Source organism: Manis javanica, chromosome 10, assembly GCF_040802235.1.
Source record: "Manis javanica isolate MJ-LG chromosome 10, MJ_LKY, whole genome shotgun sequence".
In the NCBI taxonomy this organism is placed as follows: Eukaryota; Metazoa; Chordata; class Mammalia; order Pholidota; family Manidae; genus Manis; species Manis javanica.
In genome coordinates, this window is record NC_133165.1 from 116,262,112 (window position 1) to 116,289,555 (window position 27,444).

Sequence of the window (27,444 nt, forward strand, 5' to 3'; positions counted from 1 at the left end):
TTCAAACCCAGAGATTCGGGTGCCACTTGGTTTAAAGCGCAACTTGTAAACGAAAAGGGGAACAGCCTGGATTGACACTTGGGATTTGGAGTGGAGGCTGCAGAGGCGAGCTCGTCTCCTACGCGTGCGACCTGGCCTGAGCGTTGGTGGTCGCGCCGACCTGTCCCGGAGCGCGGCAGCCGGGAGTGCTGGCCCTGGGGGCGGCGTGCGGCGGGGAACTTCTCGGGGTACTTAGAACTGCAGGCAGCACCTCTCTCCGCCCCCGCTCGCCCGCTGGTCTCCTGCGGAGAACAACCAGGGAAGGGAGCTTCAGAACTGGGCCACACACCGCCGCCTGCAAGGGCAGATGGGGGGGTTTTAGAGCTAAGCGACACACACGGGGCTTTAGGACTGTGCCGCCCCGGGGTGGGGGTTGCACCCGCTCTCCGTGGAGCTCTGGGCACCAGAACCCACTGCAGCGCCTCAGCCTCTCGGTCGCCAGGGCGGTGGGATCCCTCCTTCAGAGCAGGCCCTCCTGCTACCCTAGAAGCCGCAGGGGTGGGAGGTGCTTCCACCCGAGTGGGTCTTTGTGACCAGGGAGGGTCCGATCCCGCGGCCCCATTTCCGAGCTAGCACAGATAGGGGTGGAGCCGGGTTTGCAAAGAATAAATTAAATGAACTCAAACAATATTGCTCGAAGTTGCTGAAAACAGTGTCTTTGGACTGAAGCCAGATATGAGCATTTTCTTCTCGTTAACAACGATTTAAAGACGTTATTATAGACCTAAAAGGTAGACTTACTTTGGAATCTTTTAATCTGGGAGTTTCCACTGGCAAACCTTGTAGGGAAATGTGTGCGTGGAGGGAGGGGGCAGAAGCAGAAAAGGCCATCCATCCCTTACGTGGGACCTTCCAGGACCTCCGGGCCTGGCTCTCCCTTCTGCCTTGTTGGAGAGGATCACAGTCCGGGAGTTTTAGGGTCAGAAAGGCAGGGAGGACCTCAGCCTAGAGCCTTGCCATGGAAAGCTTCTGGCCAGGGTGAAGGAGAAAGCAGGGGTCCCACACTGGAGAACCCTGGGAGTGGGTATTTCGCAAGGGTTTTTAATAGGGTGGGTTGGGTTTAAACAAACAAAAAAGTTCTGTTGCACTGTACATGCTGGTTTTTAAAAATTCAAATGCAATGAGTGAGTTTGGGTGTGGGCATGCTTTCCTGGAACAAGACACCTGTAGGCTGCAGGTGACTGCAGGGACCATTCCACCCCGCTTCCTGGTCCCCAGAGAGCCCAGGGACAGGTCTCCCTAATAGCAGGTTCCCTAAAAGGTCGAGAGAGCATGATTGCCAGTTCTGTACACATCCCAGTCAGAAGCAGGCCCATCACGCTGGTTTGGATGGCCGCAAATGGGGTACGATGAAGAACAGCAAAGGGACGTGTTAGCACAGCAGGAAAGAGGTGTGGTGTCAGGGGTGGCCGCTTCCTGACCTGAAGCTTAGCACAGTGTTGGCTTCATGATCACACATTCAAGTCTGCACACACACACTATGCACTTTTATTTCATGCTTGCGATGGGCCCCAATTTTTTTAAAGGTATCATTGACATACACTCTTATGAAGGTTTCACATGAAAACCATTGTGGTTACTACATTCACCCATATTTTCAAGTCCGCCCCCCATACCCTGTTGCAGTCACTGTCCATCAGTGTAGTAACATGCCACAGAGTCACTACTTGTCTTCCCCATGACCCCCCACACACCATGTGCACTAATCATAATACCCCTCAACCCCCCTCTCCCTCCCCTACGCCTCCCCTTTGCTAACCACTAGTCCCTTCTTGGAGTCTGTGAATCTGCTGCTGTTTTGTTCCTTCAGTTTTGCTTTGTTCTTATACTCCACAAATGAGGGAAATCATTTGGTACTTGTCTTTCTCCGCCTGGCTTGTTTCACTGAGCATAATACCCTCCAGCTCCATCCATGTTGTTGCAAATGGTAGGATTTGTTTTCTTCTTATGCCTGAATAGTATTCCATCATGTATATGTACCACATCTTCTCTATCCATTCATCTACTGATGGACACTTGGGTTGCTTCCATATCTTGGCTATTGTAAATAGTGCTGCAATAAACACTGGAGTGCATATGTCTTTTTGAATCTGAGAACTTGTTTTCTTTGGGACAATTCCTAGGAGTGGAATTCCTGGGTCAAATGGTATTTCTATTTTTAGTTTTTGAGGAACCTCCATACTGCTTTCCACAATGGCTGAACTAATTTACATTCCCACCAGCAGTGCAGGAGGGGTTCCCCTTTCTCCACATCCTCACCACCATTTATTGTTCCTAGTCTTTTCGATGTTGGCCATCCTTACTGGTGTAAGGTGGTATCTCATTGTGGTTTTAATTTGCATTTCTCCATGGGCCCTGATTTTAAAGAATGGGGGCAGGTGGGAGGTGGATCTAGAAACAGAGGCTGCGCTTAGACAGGACTGCAGAGCAAGCACCCAGCTGCGTCAGCAGGACAGGAGTCACAAATCCGAAATGGCTGGCGCTCTGGAGGGACCCAGTTCCAATTCTGCCACTATGGAGTTGTGACCTCCAAGGGGCCTAACTCCTCATTCTAACTGGAGATAACAATGGTCTAGATTCCTGGCATTGTTAGAGGATTGATGAGATCATCTGCATAAAGAGGCTGGCCCAGGTCTGGCCCAGGTGCAGACCTACTAGGGATGACCTGGACTGTTGTGTCATTGCCCCCGAGCACGACCTCCATGGTGGTGGTTGTAACTGTGAACTAAGTAGCAAGCACATGTGTCCATGCTCCTGGAGAGGCAGGGGCCGTGGCTTTCATCTGATTTCCCAGGGGGCAGTGCTCTTCACGGTGTGTTCATGGAAAGTGACCTGAGGCCCAGGTGGTAGGGAGTATGGGGGGACCCATGGGCCTGGGGCTTTAGGAAGGGGCACGGTATGTGTGGTGGCCTGTCCAGCACCGCCTAAGGGGCTGTATCCTGTGCATGACCTTAGCAGCAGTCTCTTCTCCCTTCCCCATGTGCCCACCACCTCTGAGGACCCAAGGCTCACTCACTGACCACAGTCCTCGGAGATTCCTAGGGGGTCACCTCAGAGGAGAGGGGCTTGGACTTCAGTGGCGGTGTCCTGCCCCTGGGGCCTGTTGGCCGAAGAGGCCGTGTGTCTGATGCCATTTTATGCCCCTGGAGTTACTGCCCTCACTCCTCGGGCTCAGTGAAGTGGAGTTGCTGTTTATATTTTGCACACACCCTGAGGTGTTTCACATGAAGTAGTGCTTTTGATAATAAAAATAGAATTTAAAAAAATGCAGAAGCTATGGATCTGTAGTGTTGTACATGTTCTAAAAATCAAAAGCTTTTGCCAGGGGCTTGGGCCAGAACCCACATGAATTCTGGAATCTGTTCCTTACACAGTAAATTCCTGGGCCAATCTTAAAACGGTGAAGAACTAAAAGAAACACCCCATCGGTGAAAAGCAAGTCTGGGCTGGGGCCCCACTTTGCCCTTTTTTGGAAATTCAGAGGAAAAAACTTCTTGGAAACAGAGTTCGTCATGTTCCCTCCCACTACCCAGTGCCCCTCACTTTTGGTGGGGTTTGACTGGTGGAAAATTGTGAAAGTTAAAACATGGAACACACAGGACCTTGACTTAGAGCATATTTTATGTACTAGGACTTCCCTGAAAGCCTATGGTAAAAATAGTTTTCCTGTTGGAAATTGCCAGAACCTTCTAAATACAAATGCTGGGGTTTCTTTCAGGCTCCCAGATCCTTGGACTAGGGTGTGGGCCACCAGGGCCCCTGGGTGAAGCCCCCCGCCCCGCCCCCACCAGGACCTGACTCCCTTAGGCGCTCCCTGAGAGGCCAGCAGCTGATCGACTTGCGCCAGGCCCACCTCTGGACAGGACTAGCTCCAGGAAGGTTCTGGAAGGCTCTGGAAGCTGGCATGGGCAGGGCCCAGAATCCCAATCTCCAGACTGAAGGGAAGCACGGTGAGGACAGGGTGATGGACACGGCTCTTGGGTCCTGAGCTGCCCTTGTGTCTCTGGGGAGCCTGGGGGCAGGGGTGACAAGGACCCTCACCACCCCCCGCTGGCTCCCCCAGCACCTCCAGCCAGTCAAGGAGCAGCCCTGGGCTGGCCAACCTGGACCCACCTCGGGCTGCACTGGCCTCTAGTGGCCGAGCTCCATCTGTGCCCCATTAGAGACAGAGGCCTCCTGCTTCCAGGTGCACGCGCCCACCAAGCTCCCTGTGTGAGCAGACAGCAGAAACGGCAGGCCCACGTGTGCTCACATAAGTGGTGCCACCCTGAGAGTGGGCAGCTCTTGCTGGCCCTGAGGCAGCTGGGTCACACGGCCTCCTGGCCACACAGCCGCAGGGGCTCCTGGGACTCGGCAGGGTAAGGGCACCGGCTCTGCTGGACACACGGCTAGACACACGGCAACCCGAGGCTCAGAGCGCATGGTATGAATTTGCAGGTGGATATTCGGGTTGTTTCTGCTCCTTGACTATTTTGAATACACTCCGTTGTGCGTCTTTTTTGCCAGGGGCAAATGGGAAGATGGGAGGCAGAGACGGAAGAGGCCCCCTGTGTCTCCCTCTGGAAGCCCCCACGTCCCCACATCCCTGGTGCAGAAAGAGGGTGACCCAGAGGAGCCCTCCCTTGTTATTTCTCTTGCTCAACTTGCAAAACTCTTCTGGGTGAGGGGGAGGTGGGCACAGGATTGGGGCAACAATGATGTCCTTAGTGATTCTACAGGTATGGGGAGACCCAGACATGGGAAGGGCAGTTCCTGAATCCTAATCATATCTTTAAAATAAATAAATAAAATAAAGGTCTCTGCACGTGGGTTACAGAGCTTGGGATCCAACCTGCCTCCTCCTCTACGTGAGTCCCCTTCTTGAGGGGACCACAGTGTCCACATCTGGGAAATGAAAGCATGGTGCCGGGAACGGAAATCACACCGGGAAGGCCCCGGCTCCAGGGAGCACTCGCTGAAAGATCGTCGCTATTTTTGCCGTTGTTACGATGGAATGTTCGCTCAGCCCTGCCCCTTAGCAACACTCAACACCAGAGTCCAGCCACCCACTGTGTGGACGTGTTGGAAACATGGCACAGGCCTCCCGGCTCTGGTCACCCAGAGGGAGTGGGGAAGGACAGGGGAGGGAGCTGGTCACTCCGGGACACTGGGGCAGGACACAGAGCACAGGGCTGCCCAGGCCACCAGGAGAAGCCTGACCCCTGACCCCAAGCCTAAAGGAATGGGCCACCTCTGGGCTTCTTCCAGGGCCTACGGTGGGAATCCCAAATTCCAAGGAGCTTGGGTACTTTGGCCATCTGCAACTAGGCGGTGCACCTGAGACCCATGTGGCTTCCAGGCAAGAGATACCAGCCCTGAGGAGCCACCACCGCCAACGAGCCCTGGTCCCCAGTCTTGCCAGGGAGAAAAGGCATCCCTCACCCTTTCATCCCAAAGGAAACCTCCTTTACACAGAGACGTCTTTCTGGCAGTGGTCAGCCAAGATCCCAGGGGAGAAGCTGGCTGAGGTCCTGGGGGCCCTCGGAGTCACCCAGGATGTGCAGGGACACAGCCCAGGCACTGGCTCCCACCCACGCAGCAGGCAAGCCCTGGGGCCCCACCAGCTCTGCTGGCAGAGAGGGCCCTCACTGGGCAGGGGTGGTGAGTCACGCCCTGCTCGGGCTCCACGAGCGTGCTGAGGTCTGCCGCTCCTCGAGGAGAGGGGGCCCTGCCCTGATCGGAAGGGAGGATGGAGGAGGCCTCCATGAACGGGCCAGTGCCTCCAGGCTGGCCTCCATGATGCAGGGATACGTGCGGGCGGCACACATTCTGGGTGCCGACGCGGCTAAGGAGCTCCAGAACCGGTTGACCCCCAGGGCTGGCTGCTGCATCCTTCAAGGGGACGGGAGGTCGAGGAGAGGCTGCTGGCACGGTGCTCGGCTGAGCAAGTCTCAACTTCTGTCAAAATCATCTAAGTAATTGTTTTGCATGATTCAAGGCACCCACGTTTCTCTGTCCTCAAATTTGCTCACTCACTGGTGCACCCGGGAAATGCATATGGCTAGCTCTTGCCAACCTTCCACCTGGGCAGGACGGACAGCGAGCCTTTGCTGGGGGCTCTGCTCTGTCACCTGCAGAGGCCGGTGAGCTGCATGAGGAGCACCAGGCGGTGAGTCGGGAGGCCTGGCGGGGCCACTGGCGTGGGCTCAGGCACCTCCCTCTCCTCTCTGGGCCTCAGTCCCCCGTGAAACGGGGGGCGTTTACTTCCTGTGGCTCATGCAAACTCTAAAAACCACACCCAGACATTAGCCTACAGTTCCGGAGGAAGGATGTCCTCACGTCAAACTGCTCGCAGTGGAGCCCCCTTCTGGAGGCCCCGGGAGCATTTTTCTTGCCTCTCCCGACCTGAGACCACCCTCTTCCCTTGGCCCCTCCCTCCGCAGTCAATGCCAACCGTTGCCAGTTGCAATGGCCTTTCCCCTGTTCCTGTGCCCTGCACCAGACCGACCCTCTGTCCCCTCATCTACTTTCAAGGACCCTCCTGCTTGTATTGGATGCATCCAGCTAATCCAGGCAATCTCCCCACCCAGGGTAGCAGTCGCACTGGGAATTCTGCCTGCACTGCCCATCCTCATGCCGCACAACATAGCCACAGGTTTGAGAGATGAGGGTGCCCACACCCAGAATGGGCGAATTATTCTGGCTGCCACGTGGGCCTGCTTCAGGGAGCCTCTGCTCACACAGCCTGCCAAGCGTAAACAGGGTGGTGCTGACACTGCTCCCCACCCTAAAAGGATGTCTGCTCACAGCCACACATGGGCACCAGGCTGGGACAGGTGAAAGAAGGGTCATCCCAAAGCCCCAGCCAGGAGTTTCCTTGGAGCAGGGAGGAGCTACCTGCCCCCAGGCAGCCAGTCTGCGAGCTCTGCCCTCTTGTCTTTCTCATAGGCAGAAACCCTGGCATTTGAGAGTCACTCCTTTGACTAGAACTCTGCTTGCAGCCTACTTTGAAGTGCAGCTGCTCCCAGAAGCCGGCTCCGGGGTGACTGTAGAGAGCCAGGTTTGGCAGAAGCAGCCTGGATCTGAGTTCCGGGGTGGCCACTCTCTGGCTATGGTGTCAGGGAAGAATTTAACCTGTCTCTTCTTCTGTAGAGGGGTGAGAATGAGTCTGGTCTGGCTTTTACTCGCCCTCATTGAGGACTCAGCACGGCCCAGCATCATTACGTGACGATACTGCCTGGTGGGAGCGTGCCCGTGTGGAAAAGGGGCTCAGGGGGGCTGGGCGGCTTGCCAAGGGTCACACAGCAGGAACTGGCTCAAAGCTCATTTCTCCCCACCTTCCCAGACCACTCTGGAGCCCAGGACCCCGCAGGGAGCTGGTCAAATGGCAGCAGGGTGTGATTCTCCACCCCTGCTCACCCACTGTGGGCTCAGGTTTAACTCCGGTTCCCCACCAGGGAGGCAGGGAAGCTGCCATCTGGCGAACCGTGGCACCTTCAGGCCCCCACTCCCCACCCAGAGAGGCAAAGATGACAATGTCCTTTGTAAGCTGTGATCAGTGAGGACCAGCAGCAGTCATCAGAGGGGCCGGCTGGGACCCCAGGCCCTTCAGGCGCCTTCCTCCCAACTACACACACCTCCTCCTGGGGGAACAGGTTCCCATGGACCACCAGCCTTGTGCCGGGGTGTTGGGGGTGGAGCACCCAACCCCATGGTGGGGCACCCAGAGGGCTGGGGCACACATAGGGAGGGCGCCTGACCTCTCCTGTCTCAAGCGCACGTACACACACACACACACACACACACACACACACACACACACACAGTGCATGAGCCTCTCTTGCGCCCAGTTCAGGTGGAGCATCCAGTGTGGTGGGGTCACTGGGGACAGGTCCTGAGGGCAGGGTCCCCAAGGCATGCTGGGAGTGGTGAGCAGGGCCCAAGAAGCCCCAGCCATGAAACCTGGCACGAGGAAGGGGCACAGAGGAGCACAGGGTGCCCAAGTCTCCAGCTCCTGCAGCCTCCCCGTGTCCACGCCTTCTCCAGGGCGACTTCAGCTCACCTAGGGCACCGTCTGCCCTAGGTGGAGCTGGCAGATGACCTCGTGGCTGGTTTTGGCCAATACACTGGGTGGGAGCAACACTATGCCAGTCTGAGCCTGGGCCTTATGTGTCCCGGGCCCTTCTGCTCTCTCACCAAGCTGGGCACACTGTGGGATCAAGCCCAGACCAGCCTGCAACTGGATGAGCAGAGGTTTCTCAAAAACTTAAAAATAGAAATCCCATATGACCCAGCAATTCTACCACTGGGAATTTACCCAAAGAAAGCAAAATCACTAATTTGAAAAGATACATGCAGACCTAGGTTCATAACAGCATTATTTACAATAGCTAAGATATGGAAACAACCTCAATGTCCATTGACAGATGAATGGATACAGATGAGGTACATATACACAATGGAATATTACTCAGCCATAAAAATGGATGAAATCTTGCCATTTGCAGTAATGTGGATGGACCTAAAGGGTTTTATGCCAAGTGAAACAGGTCAGACAGAGAAAGACAAATACCATACAATTTCACTAATATGTGGAATCTAAAACACAAACCAAATAAACAAACAAACAAAACAGAAAGAGACCCAGAAAACAGACAGGTGGTTGCCTTAGGGAAGGAGGTGGGGGATGGGTGAAATAAGTGAAATGGGATAAAAGAATGTTTGGTATCTTGATCTGGGTGATGGTTACATGAATGTGTACACATGAAAAAACGCATGAAGCTATACACTAAGATTTGTGCACTTTACTGTGTATACCTTAACATGAAAAAAAAATATTAATAGTGAGAAAAAAGAAGAACAAGGCTTGGGAATCTAATACCTGGACCTGAGTTGAATGCAAGATCCACCACGTGGCAGCCAGTCTCCAAAGATGGCCTGCAGGGAGCCACTGACCCACACTTTGGGAATTCCCAGGCTGGCTCAGTCCCCTCTGCACGGGTGCTCACGTGAGCTAACGGAACACAGAAGAGGTGACGCCCGCCGGGGCCGGGCTTAAGAAGACCCAGTGGGAAGGGCCAGGGGCTTTGCCCTAGCATTCTTAGGAGCCTGCTGACCTAAGAAGTCTGACCATTCTGATGGGAGATAGGCCACACAGAGAGACCCTGGAGGATGAGGCACCACGGAGGCAGGAGCCCCCTAGAGGACATCAGGCTCCAGAGAAGCGGGTGAGAAGCCGTTTTGGACAGTCCATTCCCAGCCACCATCTGCATGCAATCGCCCGGGAGGTCCTCAGGCAGAACCAGCTGCCCATCTGAGCCCAGCTGAGCCCAGCAAAGTCACAGAAGCACAAGAAATAGTTGTGACGCTCTGTTTTAAGGCCCCAGGTCGGGATGGTTTGCTACGCAGCGGTAGATAGCTATCCCACACCACTTACCTCCTGCCCTGCACAAACAGGTGGTCCTTGTGAACCCAGCCCAGCAGGGCTGCCTCCCCTCCCGGACACCAGGGAGCAGTGTCTTCAGAATAACGCTTCTGTCCCTTTCCAGCCATAGAGTGCTCACGTTCTAGTCACAGTCGAAAGCTGCCTTCTCTGGGGTCCCGGACACCTTCCCCAGCCTCTGGGCAGGCTGGGGTTCCCCCTCTCCTGAGTTCCCACCACCTCCTGCATTTGTCCATTACAGCTGTCACTGTCCTGTGCCGCTGTCTGTCCCCCGAGGACAATGCCTGAGGGCCAAGAGCAGTTCTTCCCGTTGTGTGGCCCTGAGCAGGGGGCCTGGTACAGGGAGAAGGGTCAGTAAATGTTCGTGGGGCAGATGAGGTGGGGCCTGACTTCAGGGAGAGGCATCTCCCCCTAGCGACATGGCTCCAGGCAAGGTCAGGCTGGGAACAAGTGGAAGTGCATGGAGTGGGACAGAGGAGGATGTGAGCAGGGCTGGGGGCCCCCGGTATGGACAAGGCTCTCTGCACAGGAGCTCGAGTCGGTTGTGCTCAGAGGGGCAGCCTCGCAGTCCTCTCGGTGGAGTCTGATGCAGTTAGCCAACTTGCACAATTCTTCCCACCATTCCCACCCACAGCATCTCCTCAGGCCCTCAACACATGCGCACAGGCCCACCCACCACCCTGTCCTGTGCATCCCTGAGGCTGTCTTCCAAAGTGTCCTCGAGGTCACCAGGAAGGTGGTGCTGCCCCAGGCCTCTGAAGCCTGGAAGCAGGCCCTCTCAGCACACAGCTGAGGAGGACGCAGGCCGGGGCAGGCCCCCTTCCACGGGTCAGCCACAAAATGCGCACCTGCTGTCTCTAAATACCCCCTCAGAAGCCTCGCCAGCAGCGGAGGATACAACACCTGGAATGAGCCGTGAGCTAACTTGACTTCCGGCAGTGTGGAGACCAGGTGTCCAGAGACGCCACCTCCAGTTATGGATAAATGTCTGCAGCACGACTGCATCGTGCCACCGAGCTCACGAGGAACCTCCTTTTCCAAAAAAGAAACAAAAGAAGAAACTGCTGGCTAGATGGGTAAGAGCAGTGAGCCTTTCCCCTGGTGCTCCTGAGACAGACCAGGCGCTGCCGTGCAGTGGGCGGTGGCAGGGAGGGACCCCAAGACTCCTGCACAGAGCTGAGGGCCTCCGACAGGGCAGCCCCTTAAGAGAGAGTGGTCCCAGTAAACCTGCCTGACAGCCAAGGGAGCCTACTGGGAAGTCTGGGTGTCTGCTCCAGGGCTCCAGGTACAAAATATTTAGTAACAATAATAATTTCCCTTGAGCATCTGCAACCATGGGCTGCTGGAGTTATAGTTCCTCCATCTTCAGATGAGGAAATCCAACAAGAAATTAAATTATGATGGTCCCTGACTGCAAGCACCCCCTCATGACTGGCAGAAGCAAACGAAAACCCTTCCTAAATGAAAGCGTCCAGTTTAGGCCTGCAGGATTCCCGTAAATTAAGCTTAAATATGAACTCACAGCTAAAAACATGATGAAACACAGGAAACGAGTCATTATGAGGTGAGAGTCAGTAAAAATGACAGATTTACATATCCCCAAACTACAGGTATTTGAATGTTTGAAATAGATGAAGCAATAAAAAATGGAATAAGATGATCAAAAAGGGTGAGTTCACTAACAATTTTGAAAGTCCAGACATATTTGAAAAAATGTATCACTTTGACAAATGAAAATACGAATGTTGAAACTTTAAACTCCATGAGTGAAACGGCTGAAGAGAGGATCGGTGAATTAGAATATAGATAGGAGGAAATTTCATGAGATGCAGCATAGAAAGATAAGAAGACAGAAAATTGAAAGGGAATTCAGGAGGCCAGGAGGTCAGGAGGCGAGAGTGGAAGTGTAATGTGCATCTAGTTAGAATCCCACACCTGCAGGATGCTGAGAACTAATTGGAGGAGGAAGTTACCTGGCTGTTCCACGCAGACGGAACAGCACGTGACCAGGCCCTGAGGAACCCATCCAAAGTCAGGGTGCTAGAGCCCTTGCTCTGTTGCCCACCTTGTGCAGGGCAATGCTGGGGCACAGGTACCTCAGACACTAGCCCTGCCCAGGCAGCAGGCAGTCTGGTGGGGAGCCAGCCTCAGTGAAGCAGACAGTTGCCAGCTGTCTGACCAGCTCCATTTCCCCTTTGACTGCTTACTGCGCCCCTTCTCTTCTCTCCTCAGGCCATGAGGTTCAGGTAGAACTAACCCCACCCCTTCTTGCATCAGGGCAGGATGTTTGACCCCAGCCAGGTCCACCGCTGCCAGTGAGGCCCAGTTATGAAGCTTTGGTAAGAACCGTCGGCAGAGGAAATCTCTGGTTCTGCCAGGGTTGCTGATGCGGGAGAATGTTGGTGTAGGCTGCCGCCAGGGCATGGAGACAGCACAAAAAGAGTCCTGGACCCAGCCATGCCTGAAGGACACCTGGACTTGGCAGTTACATGCATTAATACATTTCCCCTTCTGCTTGAGCTGGTCTGAGTTCATCTTAGTGTCAGATGTGACTCTCACTCCATCCATGTCTCAGAGGGAAGCCCCAAGGCTGGCGACCCCATGGAGACCCTCGCCCAGCACGGAGGAGGTGATGGCCAGGCTAGGCCTTGATGGCTCCATACAGTGAGCTGGCCAGGGTGGGGGATATGCCTCGACATTGCATCATAGTTAGTTGGTGGGGAGGGGAGTGTGCCTGGGCAGGCTGGTGCAGGTGCTGGCCGTCTTCCCGGGAGTCAGCGCAGCTCACTGGCTCCAGGATGCAGTCTCTGCCCGGGCAGGCCCTGGGCTCCCTGGCTGGCTCTCAGCAGCACCTTCTGATGGCGCTGGGCCTTGGCAAGCATTGGGGGCCTGAAGGGGTGACTCCTCAGAAGCATTGTATCAGGATGGGAGAGGCCAGGACCCCAGGAGTCTTGCCTCATGGGTCATGGTGGTGTCAGGACCACCAGATTCAGAATTCAGCCAAAGTAAGTGAGAGGTACAGCGTTAGGTGGCCGTTAGCCCCTGCCTGTCCCTCCCTAGCCACCAGCTTGGCCAGTCTGCCAACACCTTTTGGGGTCAATGCCAGGCAGTGCGATGTGCACATCACCAAACCAAGTGGTCTTAAGAGTCCACCTGCAGCTTTGCAATGAAGTGATTTCAGATCCTTGGTCCCAGCGGACCAAGCACCCAGTGATATGCAGTTTTGCAAATCAATCAACCTGTCACTGCCAGCCCAAATCTTTGTGCCTGGCTTAAACGCCCCTGCCTTCAAGGAGTCATCCTCGGACACCCCAGGCAGCAGTGCTCCACCCTGCCTCTTGTGTCTCTTTGAACCCAGGTCCCTGCACAGGTTGCCAGTCCCAGGCCATCCTGGGGAGCAGTTACTTGTATGTGTGTTGTATTTTCCTTTGGTTTATCTCTGCCAGCCCAAGACCCAGGCAGGACCTGGTGAGAACACGATGGGCAAATGTTTGCTGAGTTAACAATAGTTGGATAAAATTTCAAGGTTGCGGTTATACTGCACTTAGCACATGCCAGGCACTGTTTTAAATTCTTTATAAATACAAATTCACCTTCTCCTCATAATGAATGACCTTTGGTGGTGTGTTCCATTTGATCCCTACTTAACAGGTGACGAAACTCAGGCACAGAGAGGCTCAGTAACTTGTCTAGAGTCACACAGCCTGTATTGTATGCAGCAGAGCTGGGAGTCAGGTCGATGTGGTCCCTCTCCAGAGTCTGTGTTTTTAACCCCAGGGCCACTACAGGTCACCATCCAGGTGTGCAGTGGGACCACTGAGGACCAGGGAGGCCTCATAGCCAGTGGCCAAACCTCCCTGCCTCCTTGTCTGGCTCTTCCTGCCTAAACCAGGAACCCTGGGTGGGGCCTTGGGTCTCAAAGGTCACTCATCTGTCACCAGGCTTCTCTGGAGGCTGCAGGCAAGCTCTCTCCCCACAGAGGCAGAGCTGGTCTGAGCCCTTCCTCCCTTCGCAGTGACAGTTTTGCCCCATGGGCACCCTGTGGGCAAAGGAGAAGACGAGTTTGTGGTCTGTGGGTGTGTTCCAGGGTGTGTTGGTCGATGGGTTCAGCCTTTGTGTGCAAGGAGGGGCACTGGAGAGAGGCCGGCTGGGCCGGGCCCTGGGCCCCCAGACCCAGGGAGCAGGTGCAGGGGGCACGGGGCTGCTGCGCCTTGGCAGTGACCGAGCGGAACGATGCCACCGAAGAGGGCGTGTGGGCCGGGGGCAGCTGGCTCCTCCACTGATGGGCAGGGCTGGCTGTGGGGCGGCGCCCCAGGTCCAGAGAGGGGCTCAGACCTGGCCCTCGGCGCCCCACACCCCACTGACTCCTGCCCCGAGGCCCGCGCCACCAAGGCCCTGGGCAAGAACCTGCTCTCAGCCCTGCCTGACTTCGTGTGACTGTGCCTGGGTGGTCACATGCCCCGAGGCAGCTCTCCATAGGTCGGCCCAGGACCAATAGCTGGTGGCCAGGAGCGAGGAGCTGGCCAATTAGATTTACGCCCTGAAGACCCCAGCTGGGCTCCCGGGGTGGGAGGGAGGCAGCCGAGGGAGGCTCCAGAGGGTTGAGGGTGCCGAGGGCAGGCCTGGGGGTCACGGGGGACTTGGGGAGCCTGGGGCACTCTTGGAGGATCTTGAGGGAATCTTTCGGGCTTTGGGGAGTTTGAGGTGACCTTGGGAGGCCTCTGGAGGCCTGGGGAATCTTGGGGGGCCTGGGGTTCGTGGAGAACATTGGGAAATTTTTGGAACCTTAGGGGGCTTTGAGGGACCTGAGGGGTCTGGAGGCATCGAAGGGCCATGGTGGGCCTTTAGGAGTCTTTGGGGTAGTGGAAGAGCCCTCCAAGGGCATGGGTCATGCTGACATCTGTGTCCTGGGCTTGACCCTTCATCCCTAGGAGCCCTGGCTCCCCCTCTGCACAGTAGGAGGGTCCAGGCCCCCCCGGGATCCTGTGAGGTTGGAATGACAGAAGGTGACATAGCTTTTGGAGCCCTTGTGCCTGCTGCCCCTCAGGCCAGGCCATGCCACCCCACACCCTCCACCTCCACACGAACTCACGGGGGCTGCGGATTGTGGGTGCTCGTGGGAGGTGGGGAACAGTGCAGGATGTGCCATGGTCTTCCCTCGGGGGGGGGCACCTTGCCAGCCCTGGTGCATGTTTGCCAGTGCCCGTTTGCTGTGCCTATGTCCTCTGTGCACCCAGGTCTGCTGCCCTCCGTCTTGGTTCACTCCAACGTGTGAACCCGGTGGAAGCTGCTGTGCCCCTGCACGGCCCCTGCCCCAGGCTGGAGAAGTGACCACAGGACAGAGGAGGAGCATGGGAGGTCAGCAGGAAGGGGAGGCAACATCAGGGCTGGCAGGGGCCCCAGGTGGCCAGGGGTCAGTCCCAGGGTGGACAGCAGGTCCAAGCACGGCTTACATAGGGCACTTGGCATTTTCCTTCCATGAGACATGTAAAGGAAGGTCGACCTTGATCCAGAACCCACTCATGCAGTTACCAGTGAGGGAAGCTGCCAAGGGTGACCTCAGGTCCTGATTTCCCAGGATCGACCTGCTTTATGTCTGCTGTCCTGGTGAATTATTAATAGCACCCCCTCACACCCAAGTGTCCTTATTTGGATGACATATTATGAGGTTCCTCTGAAAGACCTTTAGATAACACATGAGCCTTCCCCTCAGCCCTGGGGTGCTCAGAAAGATCTGGGGAGGGGAGCCCTGGAAGAGACTGGTACTCACATTGAGGGGGGGGCTCCAAGCAGTGGGGGTGAGACTGAGAAAAGACCCCACACTGGCAACAGCCTGGCCTGAACCTGGAGGACGCGGGCTGCTGGACACAGGGGCAGGAAGACATCCCCAGAGACACCAGGGCTGTAACTTGAAGGACGCAAAAGGACATTAGCCAAGAACTAAGGAAAACTGGATAAAGTGTGGACTTTAGTTAATAATAATGTATCAGTATCTGTTCATCCTTGTAACAAATGCACCACATTATCAGTATATTAACTGGGGAGACTGGGGGTGGGCTTTATGGGGATTCTCTGAACTTTCTTTGTAATTTTTCTGTCTTTCTAAACTGTTCTTAAATTTTAAAAGTATTTTTTAAAAAGCCACTCTCCCAACAGGCCTGGCTGTCCACCACCTTCATTCTGGCCTCGGCCCTGGCTCATTCCTTGCATGGCCAGCACTCATGGTAACCTGGAGCTGCAGTAGGCTGTGGTCAGACAGAGATCCTTGCTGGCCTTCGTGTGGGAACCCCGGGTCCCTTTAAATAGCCTTTTCATATGGAAAATGACAAACACACAAGCAGAGAGGGTAGTACAGTGAACCCTGATGTACACCCACACTTCAACAATGACCGGTCTTGTTCTGTTGAAGATCTACCACTGCTGATTCCTGGATCATTATGGAACAAATCCTAGATATCTTATCATTTCCTCTGTAAATATTTCAGCATATAGTTCTAAAAGACAAGGGCTCCTCTTTTAAAACATAACTACAACATCATACTTGCACCCAAAATTCAACAGTTACCACTTAATATCAGTAAAACACAGTCAGTGTTTTCATTTCCCTGCCAACGTTGTCTCTTAGGTCTTTTAATTTATGTTTCCTTTCCATCTCCCTGTTTGTCTAGTCTTTGTGTCTAAGAAACTGGGTCACATGTCTGGGGCAGCCTCCCCCAGTCTGGGGTTGCTCACTGCAGGCCCATGGTGCCATTCCACCCGTTCCCCTATCCCCAGTTGGCTGTAAGTGCATAGCTTGGTCTAAGCAGATCTGTCCAGCCGAACTTCTGCAGCGATGGAATGTTTTGATTTGTGTTGGCCAATCCTGTGGGCAACGGCCATATCAGGCTACTGAGTGCTTGGAATTTGGCTAGTTTAATGAGAAACTGAATTCCTCATTTAATTTAATTTTAATTAATTTTAATTTAAATGTCAATAGCTACGTGGGGATACTGGCCACCATACTGGGCAGATTCAGAGGCCTGATCAGATTCAAGTTCAATATTTTTTGCCAAGACAACATGGTGGGAGATGGTGAGTTTCCCGTTAGGAGTTACCGTAATGTCAGGCTGGTTCTCTCTGTGAGTCAGGGCACCTGACACAACCGCCGCCCTGGACCCGTTCATCCACTAGGAGGGGGCAGGAGGGGCTATGCAAATTCAAGAGTGGCTTCTTCACCCATTGGCTAAAATTCTATAAAAAGAATCTTCCCTGTTATTGACTATTTGGTTACCCCAAGATACAGATCACATAGGGAAGGGAGGAAAAATGCTTTATTTCCTTTCTTTATTTACAAGTTTCAAAATAATGAGTTGATTCCCTAGTATCCTGTAAATGTGAACTTCTGGCATCATTATGAATTCATGGATTTAAGCATATTTGATGTGGTTCAATCTCTGCAGTTATAATCCCCATCGGTGTTCCAGCTGTCTTATCCCTGCTCAGTGGGACACTGTTCCGGGGCATGGGGGTCATTCTGACAGCCTCAGAGGTCTTCAATAGCTTCTTGCTTTTTTGGTGTGACAAGATGTTCTAGGATCATCTTGTACATTCTCTGTCCCAGACCTGGAATCAGTCCTTTCTCCTAGAAGCTCTGGTTCCTTTTAGGAGAAATTAGAAACCACAGTCTCCTACTAAGGGTGCTCATTGCTATTTATATAACAAGGGTTGGCCTTGTTTCTAAGGCATTTTCATTGAGCAAAGCAGGCAAACATTGGTATTTTAAAAAATACACCATCAGTCTGCACTGACACCTCCTACTTAGATTCAAGACTATATAGCATTTTTACTCAAACTCATCGACCTGTATCTCCTTCTTCCCATAACAAAAATCCCTGTCCTCAATGGCACATTGAGAAAATAATTCCTCATGTGCTTTATTCCATCAGCATACACCACAATCTCAGGAAAACAATACCAACGTAGCAACATCATGATTACTGAAAAGAGTTAAATATTTTGCACTTCATTTGTCCTTAAGTTACATATCATCAGAGATGTGCAGACCAATGACTGTGTTTTAACGTTATTCGGAATATCTCTTCTCTGCATAGTTACGTCACCATCTAACTACGGAATTAGGTTCTCTATTTCATTTTTTGTGTTTAGGATATTTACAAAATTACCTTTCTTTCACTAATTAATCTGCCAAACAGGTATTTGCCAAGAAATGCTTTCTACCCTGTTACTTCTCTTAAAAGTAACTGCTTTAAAAAGCTACGCATTATCCTTTAATTCTTAAGAATATGAAAAATATTTGTATCCCTCAATTTGTAAAGATAAAGGATTGTCTTTCTCTAGGTAGCTTGTTTTATTGACTTTCTCTTTTTATTGTTTCTTTGCATATATCAGTATCTTTATATCAATACCTTTATATGATACCCTTGGTCCAAGGTCTTCCTTCTTCCTCAGGTGTCGGTAGGTTCCCCAGCAGACGCAATAATGAAATTAGCCGGTACCTTCTACTCCTTCCCTTCTCCTTGTCCCCAGCATCTGGTTTGAAATCATATTTTAATGTCCAGTTCCCCCCGCATAAGGTAAATGGCATGCGGATCCTACTTTTTCTATACTCTCCCCTTTCTTTCCCAGCATTCCTACATCCATCATCTCAGTTAAGTTTAATTCTAAGGATAAAATGTATTTGCTGCTTGTCATCGGTCCTGCTCTCCCTTCCTCTCCCTTTTCTGAAGTTCATTCTCTAGTAGGTTCCTTCAGTAAAGGCTCACGGAAGCAGTGATTCCGGATAAGAACGGTTTCTCGGCACTTCCTAACACTGGCGGTTGTTTTGACTGGATATGACATTTTGGGCTCACATTTTCTTTCCCTGGGTGTGCCTCTGCTGGTAAAGAGCGTGGCTGTCAACACTCCACTGGTGATCTGGCATTTTTTTCCTTGTAAGTGACACGGATTTTTTTTTTTTTACCTCAGTGTACAAAGGATTTTCTTTTCTTTTTCTTTAAAATTCAATAATTTCACTCAACTATGTGCCAGAGTTATTCACTCCAGGGCAATTTTCCTAGTAGGGGGTAAACAGTATGTCACTCCAGGGTTGTTCATTTTAAATTTCAGGACTGCTCCCTTGAATTATAGTTCCAACATCCCTGGTCCCTTCACCCAGTTTTCTTCTCCAAGGAGCCCTGTGTCAGCTGCATGCCAGATCTTTTTGCCTGTCTGCCACGTCTCTCATTCTCTCTTGAATCCTTCTTGCATCTTTCTCAATTCTTTCTGATTTAAAGAATTTCCTTTCTACCTTCTGTTTATCTCAGGGCATACCCACTGTGTTCACTGCTTCGGGGTCCCTACCAGCTTCGTCTTCATACCTGGGGTGATTCCTTATTTCCAGTCATTCGCCTAGCTTGTCAACTCCCAAATTTTATTTTCCTAGAATTACCGATTCTCTGGGTTTTTATAGTTCTGAATTATGCTGTTCTTTCATGATTTCTATCATTCCCTTAGTTTTCTGCCTAACTCTGAGATGCCACTCTCCAGCTGCGCCTGTTCTCGGGCACATCCTTCTGACATACTTTCTTGCCCTTCAGCCGTGCTGTTCAATGGCATATTTGAATTAATTGGAATGAAATACAATTGCAAACTCAGTTTCTCATCCACACTAGCCATATTCCAAGCGCTGAAAGTTGTACTGAACAGAGCTGGTCTATAACACCGTAAGTCTCTGCCTTACTCTCTTTTCTTGAAATAACTTGGGGTAGTGCAGACTGTGAGCCGCCTCCAGCCTGCTCCATTACAACCCCTCTGTCCCTTCCCAGGCTATGTCCATTAAACTAGCCCCCCATAACCCCACTCTCACCGTGCCCACGCAGCCCCACAGGCCCAAGGACAGAGAGGGCTGTCGCCTCTCCACAACCCCCCTGCCCTCTCTCAGCTCAAAAGCCACTCCTCGGAGAAGCCCCAGGCCCCTAGGTGGGTGCAGGTGCTCCCCTTCTGCACACCCAGTCCCACTGACCACTTAGGCTGGCGGCTCAGGCTTGGGACTTCCTGCCCTACAGGAGGGTCAGCAAGGGTCAGACCTGACGGATGCTGGCCTCTGCATGGCTGTGAAGTGAGTGAGGGGTGAGAAGGAATATGGCCTGACCACCACCCTGCAGAGCAGAGAAACCGCGGCACAGAGAGGTGGAGGGCCTTGTCAGGGTAACACAGCAGGTAAGACTTAGAGCCTAGATCCGGGCTAGCAGACCCAGTCTCCTCCCACAAGGGAACAGAAGGCTGGGGATGCTAAGGAGGGAGCCCTGCCCAGGTGGCGCTAAGTGGTCCGGAACTGGAACGGCAGACTGTTCGGCGCCCACGGGGCAGGAGCAGAGGCTGGCCCTTGCAGTGCCGCCTATGGCCACCAGGTGGCGAACTCCATTAGGCTGAGAAGCCAGAAGTCCGTGGGGCAGGCCCCAGGTCAGGCCTGCAGGCTTCGGGGCTGAGCTCTGCTGCCCTCCCTGGGGCTTGGCTAAGCCCTGCCCAGGAGCCGGGAACACGATTCTATCTGCAGGGAACACGATCTCCCCAGGGCCACAGCAGAGAAAAGCCTTTCATACCTGCATTTGTCTCCATGCCTCCTCCACTCAGAGATGCCCATTTGTCCTGATCTGAACATTTCTGAGATGCTGATGCAGCTTTCAACAGAGGAGTGCGTCTGCTGCCGCGGGGGAGCAAGGTGCGCGGGGTGGGGGTGGGGGTGGGGCTTCATTTGCTCCTGAGAAGTTGCACAGAGTTAAGTTGATGGTGCGTCTTACCCGATGGCACTTTAAAGTCGAGAAAATCCATGAATTATGTTTCTGGGTGCCCCTCGGCCGGCCACTCACTGGTCCCACATTTCCTGAGGGCCCTCTACATGCAAGGCATTCCCAGGGACTGAAGGTCAAACATGAACCGATTTGCGTGGAGTGCACGGACCTATCAGCCCTTCCGGCCCCTGGGCAGGGGGAACCTTGCGTTCTCCCAGAGGCCTCCCAGCCCCTGCGGGTCGCCACTTACCTCTTTCCTGGGAAGACGAACATCTCAGCCTTCACTTTACGGACAAGGAGACCAAGGCTTGGAGGGTTAGGTGGCGGACACACAGCCACCCGGCACCGGCCTGGCCTTGACCCTCCGGAGGCCAACAGCAGGGCAGGGTGGTCCCTAGGTTCCCTGCAGGGCCCCCACAGCTTCCCAGGGGCAGGGCTAAAGGTCAGAACTGCCTGAACCAGAGGCTGGGTGGGGAGACTGGGTTCCTGAGAGAGATATCTGAGGGCTGTGGCCAGCGTTCAGAATCCAAGGCGGGGCAGCCGCTTTGAGTCCAACGGGTAGGGTACCCGAGGCAGTTAGCGGGAGGAGGACAAAGAGGAGCCAGGGCGAGCAAGGAAGTCCCCATGGGAGTGGGATCCAGCTGCCAGGGAGCTCAAGGCAGGCTGGCTCCTCTGAAAGTGTCCAGGATGAACAGAGTGGCCCTGGGGAAGCTGAGAGAAAAGGAGCAGTCAGGGAAGGCTTCCTGGAAGAGGGCTGCACTTGAGCATGGGTGCTCTGAAAGGAGCACATCTGTGGGCATGCCCCAGGGGTGAGGTGGTCAGGGAAGGACCACTGTCCCCAGGCTTGCCAAGAGGGACAGCGCACCTCGCCTCTGCTGTGGCCTGGGAAGCTGGGGAGTGTCAGATGCACCCCCTGCTCTCAGGCAGAGCGCAGGTCGGTGGCAGAGACAGGCTCAGAGGCGAAGGCCACCTGCTGGTTTTGGTGCTGGGATGGAGCACCCAGCAGAGCACCCAGGCTGGACAGTCAGGAAGGAGCCTGGAGCCAGTGAAGGCTGATGGGGGAGTTCAGGGGGAGACAGCAGCTTGCGCAAAGGCCCCAAGGTTGCCGACTGTCATTTGACAAATCGGTGGGCACCCGGGGATCAGGCACCACACTAGGTGCTGAAGAGCCAGCCGGGGGGGAAACCACAGAGCCCCCGCCCCTGGAGCTGACAGTCTGATGGCGGAGTTGGGAAATGTACAGAATAAATCAGGGCGCCTTGCAGGTTGTGTGAGTTCCCTATTGCTGCTACCATAAATCTTGAAGGAACTGTGATTATTTGTGCAGTTCTGGAGCTCAGAGCCCTAAGGTCATCGTGCCGACAGGGCTGGTTCCCTCTGGAGGCTCTACGGGAGGATCCATGTCCCGTCCTCTCCGTGGTCCGGGCTGCCTGCATCCCATGGCTCGCGACCATGGCCGCTCCTGTGTCTCTGCTGCAGTGGCATGGCTTGCCCCAGTCCCTCTCTCATCTCCGGTTCCATCACCACAGCCTCAACTCTCCTGCACCCTTCTTGTGATCCCATGCAGATTTTTCTCATGACATTGGACCCACCTGCATAATCTAGGACAATCTCTCCACCTCCAAATCTTTAACCTATGCCCATCTGTAAAGCACCCTTTGCAGGGAAGGTAACGTGTCCATGGGTTCTGGTGATTGAGGTCCGGGCATCTTGGGCAGTGACTGTTCTGCCCACCATGGTGTATTACAAAGTGCTTCGTGTTAGAACTAAAATAAAGGCAGAGAGGGTGGCCAGGGTGGACCTCAGAGCAGCATTGGAGCAAAGCCTGGAAGAGGCTGAGGGGTGGGGCTGTGAGGTTCTGAGGGGAGAGCAGGCGGGCAGTGGGGTCAGCAGGTGCATCCCAGGACGGCAGGGAGGCCGTGTGCCTGGTGATGGCCCGGTAGGCAGTAGGGATTCTGGTTTGAGAGGCTGAGGCGGCTGAAGGAGGGTTGGCTGGATGTGGCCAAGGCCACGCAGGTCTGCCTGCTGGGGTCAGAGGTGAGGTGAGGTGGCTGCCAGCCTGGGGACACAGGGGTGCGAAGGGCCTGGGGGTCAGCCAGACCCCTGGAGAGTGCTGCTGGGGGTGGGAGAAGACACAGGATGGAGGCACACGGGAGGGTGCGCTGGGGCCCCAGAGGGCAGGGGAGCCCAGATGGTCTAGGATGTGGGAGCGCAACCGATGAAGGGGGACCCGGGTCCAGGGCTGTCTGAGCCTGTCTTTACCTGGCCAGTGGGGCAGAAGGCCTAGGGAGGGGTCTCCTCGACTCCTGAGGTCATGACCCCTTTGGTGGGCACTAAGTTTGCTCCTAAGTCTTCGCCCTTTCAAGTGGCCACCCCTCCACTCCTGTGCCTGCCTCTGGCTTCATTGGCATTACTCTGCCCACTGGGACCTTGCTCAGCAACTGTCTCTGACCCAGGTCCGTCACTGTCCCTGGAGCCCACTGTGAATCATGAGCACCTGCACTCACGCAGGCACCCCCTCATGCCCGTCTGTGTGTGCATCTCCTTAGGCTCTTCAAAGCCCTGGGGGTCTTTCTGCCAAGTGGCCGTGTAGCTTTGTCACTGCCCCACCTTTCCAGGCTGGTGAAGGGATGGGGCTCTGGGGGCTGGGGGCCCATAATCGTCTGCTGCTGGTCTAAATCCTTACTCCTTATGGCTTAGTTTCCCCTTCTGTGAAATGGGCACAGGGATGCCCCCCCCCACCTCCCTAGCCCAGGGTAGGCTGGGTGTCTGCTAGATGGTGGAGGCCTCCTGTGGGCTTTAACTCCAGGGCTGGGGAGGTGGGTTCTGCTAGGTGCAGATGGAGTCGTCTGGCAAAGGGCAGACAAAGGTGCGGCCCCTGACCAAGGGAAGCGTAGGGCTTGGCTTCCAGCCCCGGAATGGGTCCCCCTCGTCCGGCCTTGGGGGCCCAGCGCAGTTCCAGCAGGAGGGCTCAGGCGCACTGTTCTGCTGTGTCCGTGGGGAGGCCCAGGCCCTGCCCCCGTCTGTGCATCTTACCCTGGCTTCTCAAATGCTGGATCCCAAGTTCGGTGTGCTGGCTCCTGGGGTGGCTGCTGCCCCCTGGATGGGTGTGGGTGCCCGTCACAGACGGTCACTTGCTAGGGAACTTGGGGACCTCCTGGCCTGCCTGTCCCTACATATCCTGAGCACCACTGCCCAGCCGCCCCCTTCTGGACCCTTGCCTGGCTCTGCCACAGCCTGGTGATGGGATCCTGTCATCCCCTGCTTGAAATCCTTCCATGGCTCCCCAGCACTCCTGGGACGAGCCTGAACCCAGCGGGTTGTCCTCCTTTCTCTTCCCAGCTAAATGGAACAAGTGGGGCTTGCTTGGCCCTAGGCCCTGCCCTCCCAAACCTCGCTGCCCCTGCGGCCCCCGTCCTTCCAGCCACTCCACAGCTGGACCCCTTCTCCCCCAGTGCTGGCTCTGCCCACCCCCTCACAGAGATGAAAGGGGAAATCACCACCACTTCCCAGGGCCGCTCGGCTCCAGGCCCTGCAGGTCCCAGGGCAGGTGACGCCGGGAGAGGGCCTGGAATCTGGAGGTGGCAGGCCCCTGGGTGCGGAGCCCTGTTCTTTCTGCCCTTGGTTGCCTAGGCAGGCTCCTGAGCCCTGTGTCAGTGTCCTGTGCCACACGGGGTCGTGTGCAGTGGCATCATGGCTTAGACACCAAGTCCCAAGATCAATTCAATGTCCCTGGGGGCACCTGCTGGGCGCCAGGCAAGCTCACAGAGGGTGAGGGAGGAGCTGGAATGTGGACTCTGGTCAGCCTGACCCTCTGCTACCCAGTCCTTCACCTGCATGCCTCTGTCGGGCCACCGACATTCTCTGCTCTTGTTTGTCACTTGGGGTTCCGCTTGTGTCCGGTCACCCAGCCCTTCGATGCTCTTCAGGAGGTGGGTTCTGAGGCCCCGCTGGCCCTGTGCTGTGAGCAGGCTCCGGGCCACCTACTCAGAGCCGTCCACCGAGCACAGAAGTTGGCACTGCCCACTCGGCCCACTTGTCTGCAGTTCCCCCACATCCAACCAGCTCCAGGCGGGGGGGGGGGACCAGTGGCAGCCTTGCTGCCCAGCGGCAGTGTGACCCTGAGGGCCAGGTGCCTGCTCAGAGCCCGTGTCCTTGTTAGCCTGCTAGGGCTGGCGTAACACACACCACAGCCTGGGTGGTCACAGTACAGATTTACTCCCTCGGTCCTGAAGGCTGGAAGTGTGCTGGCCACTTTCATAAGCCAATAGATTCCCTTTTGGGTTAATTGGAAGTGGATTTCTATCATTTGTGAACAGCAGGGCTCTGACGATGACACACATAGCCTGGCTGAGACTGCGGTGGGGGCGGGGGAGGGAGGAGGAATGAATGATCTGGGGTGACAGTGGGGGAGGCAGGAAAACAATGGACACAGTCACAGTACTGGAGGCAGGAGGTGGTGGGTGCCATGTGGAAACGCCAGACCAGCTCTGGTTAAAACAAGGATTGTTACCATAGCTCCCTACTCTGAAATCATTTGGTCCCCCATTCTGCAGACAGGAAACTGAGTCACAGAGAGGTACAGCCTCCTGCTGGGAGCCCTTGACCCACACCCGTCAGGGCCACCTCCAAGGCAGGGAATGCTGGGGAGGGAGAAAATCTCACCCCAGGGAGTGATGCAGGGGCACCTGAACAGGGGTCCCAGAGGAATGGATAGGTGTTGCCCAGACAGGGAGGAAGCTGGAGGGTGGACTGGGAATGGAGTGGGGGAAGTCCAGCTCCTGATTTGTTGGGTGGAAGGTGCCTGTAGGACTCCCAGGGTCAGAGCAAGGAGGAGGGCTGGAGGCACAAGGGGCAGATGGGAAGGGGCAGGGCGGAGCCCAGGGTGCCCAGCTGGGAAGGGGAGGCCAAGAAGGCCAGCCAAGACCGTCTTCAGACCTCTGTGTCCTTTGGGTACTCCAAGCTCTAGCAGCTATCCCGGTCAGACCTGGGTGGGGGAGCTGACAGTGGGTCCCCCAACTCACAGGGGGCTGGGGTTCTGCAAGTCCTTCTCCTCTACCTGTGCTCAGAGCACCCTTCCCCCAGCCAGACAGCCTCTTGTTCTAGAGGCAGGGTGGGGTAGGTTTCTCCTGGGGGGTCCCAGACCCAAGGGCAGGTGGGCTTAGAGGGGGCTCTCTTCTGCTGCCCGGCCCCGCACTGCAGTCCCTGGGGAGACACAGGAGTGTGGAGAGGTAGTGCAGGGGCTCCCTTGAATGAACGAAGGGGAGACTTAAGAGAAGTGGGGGCAAGCCCAGAGGTGGGATTCTGAGGACAGGGAGGGCCTCTGGGTGTAGGCGATAGCCTCTGCTAGGACTGGACTGGAAGTCTAGAGGCCTGTGCCCACCTCCAACGCTGGTGCAAGCTCTAGGCCGCCCCCAACCGGGTGGGCAGGGCAGTAGCAATCAGGGAAAAAGATTTCCCTATGGCATATGGGTGCCACTGATTATCTCCCAATCGACAGGGGTTCCCGGCGCTCCCATGGGTGTCCGATGGGCGGGCTGCAGGCCAGGTGACAGCAGCGTGCATAGCTGTTCCCGAGGAGTCTGCGGTGACAGACGCGCGGGGCCGCGGGTCCACTTGAAGGCCGCGCGCAGGAGCCGCCACGCGCGTGCGCGTGGGTGCGTGTGGCGGGGACGCACGTGGGTCACCCAAACAAAGGCGGCGCCGCGTGACCGAGCTCGCGCACGCGAGGACCCGCCAGCGCAGGTGCGCCTCCGCGGAGCCCCGAGCCGGCCACGCCAGGAGTGGCGCGGAGGGGCGGGCGCACGGGGTCGGGGCGGAGCGGGGGCCGGGGCGGGGCGGGGCGACGCGAGGGGCGGGGCGGGCGGGGTGACGCGCAGGGCGGGGCGGGGCTGGGGGCGGGGCGGGACGGCGGCTGCGCAGGCTGGGCCGGGCGCGCGCAGACACCGCGCAGCCGGACGTGAGCGCGCGACCTGGCGCCACCGCCTCCGCGCTCGTGTCCGGGACCCGCGGGGACTCCTCCGGGTTCCCCGGCGCCGCTGGGCTCCCGGGCGGCCGGCAGGTGCAGCGCGGCCGCGCGGCTGGCGAGGGGAGCGCCTCGGCGGCGGGTGGATGAGAGTTGGCCCCGATCTCCGCGCAGGGTAAGCGGCGCGCGCGCGGACGCCCGTACGGACCCCGGTGGACACACGGGCCGCGACCGGGCGCAATCCGCCCCCCTCACCCCGGCGCCTGGAGCCGGCGGCCTTCCGAGCAGGGCCCCGCGCGGGCGCGCCCCGCACACACGCCCCCGGGTTCCGCGCTGGCCGGGCGCGCCTTACGGCCCCCTCCCGCCCGCGCCGCGGCCACCGGCGCCTGCTGGTCGCATCCTGCCGGGCCACCAAGGCGAGGAGGACGTCCCGGAGGCGCGGGGCCCGGGCTGGGGCGGTGGTCGTTGGTCGCTGGGCCTGGGGTCCCCGCGGCCAGGCGGGGGCAGGGGCAGGGGCGTGGCGAATGTCGCCCTCCTGACCTACTATTTGGGGGGACAGAAGAGTAGGGAGCCCCTGGCCCCTACGACCCCGGAAACGACCCCGCCAAAAAGTTGTAGGCGCCGGCCCCAGCCCTGCACCCCTCTTTCTGTCCGGTCTCCTCTCCCTTTGTTTGGGACTTTTACCTGGTGGGGCTCAGTTGGGGCCCAGGCCCGCGTGCAGGTGAGGAGGTGGGGTGTAGTGTGGCAGCCCCATCCTGCAACCCCGTGCCCAGGGCAGGCCCTGCGCCCTTCCCTGTGCAGGCGGAGGAAGAGAGCCAGAGAGGGGAGGGCTGGCGCACCTGACCCTGCCTGTGGCGCTGTGGCCGGAGGATCAGCAGCTCCCAAGGCCACAGACCCAAACAGAAAGCCCCCCAAGCTAGTCACCCTTGGGTCTGTTGCCAGCCCTACACCTCCAGAGATAGGGAGGGTTCCAGTTGGGGGCTGGTGTTTTTGCAGGATTGGGTTCCCTTCTTGCCTTCCTCCTGCCTGTTGTGGAGGAAATAGAGTTCTGAGCCTCCCCTCCCCCCCCAAAACACACACACACACACAAATGGAGGTCCCTGATGCCCAGCCCCCACCAAACCCAGCCCAGGGGGTTGTTTTAGGGCTGGGCCTGACGGGACCAGCAGGGGCGGGGCTGTGCAGTAGAGGGATCTGGAGCCTTCCCTCCATCATGCATCTGCTCTGTGACCTTGGGCACCAAGGCATTG

The 27,444-nt window shown here is 56.0% G+C and overlaps 1 protein-coding gene and 1 long non-coding RNA gene across 3 annotated transcripts in view; one reads left to right on the top strand and one right to left on the bottom strand.

The window, feature by feature from the left end:
* Positions 1–16,786: 16,786 nt before the first annotated feature.
* LOC118970311 (uncharacterized) lies at positions 16,787–20,143 on the bottom strand. Its single transcript, XR_005058218.2, has 3 exons — positions 20,041–20,143; positions 17,866–17,989; positions 16,787–17,097 (listed from the first exon to the last, which is right to left on the bottom strand). It is a non-coding gene; the product is annotated as an uncharacterized lncRNA (long non-coding RNA).
* Positions 20,144–26,143: 6,000 nt separating this feature from the next.
* The window catches only part of GRAMD4 (GRAM domain containing 4), a 73,903-nt gene continuing 72,602 nt past the window's right edge, over positions 26,144–27,444 (top strand). Inside the window, exon 1 of one of the 2 annotated variants that reach the window (XM_073214051.1) lies at positions 26,144–26,369. In XM_073214051.1, coding sequence (XP_073070152.1) covers positions 26,341–26,369 — 29 coding nt within the window. In that variant the 5' untranslated portion in view covers positions 26,144–26,340. The remainder of the gene's footprint in view (positions 26,370–27,444) is intronic. The other variant, XM_073214053.1, reaches the window with a different exon arrangement.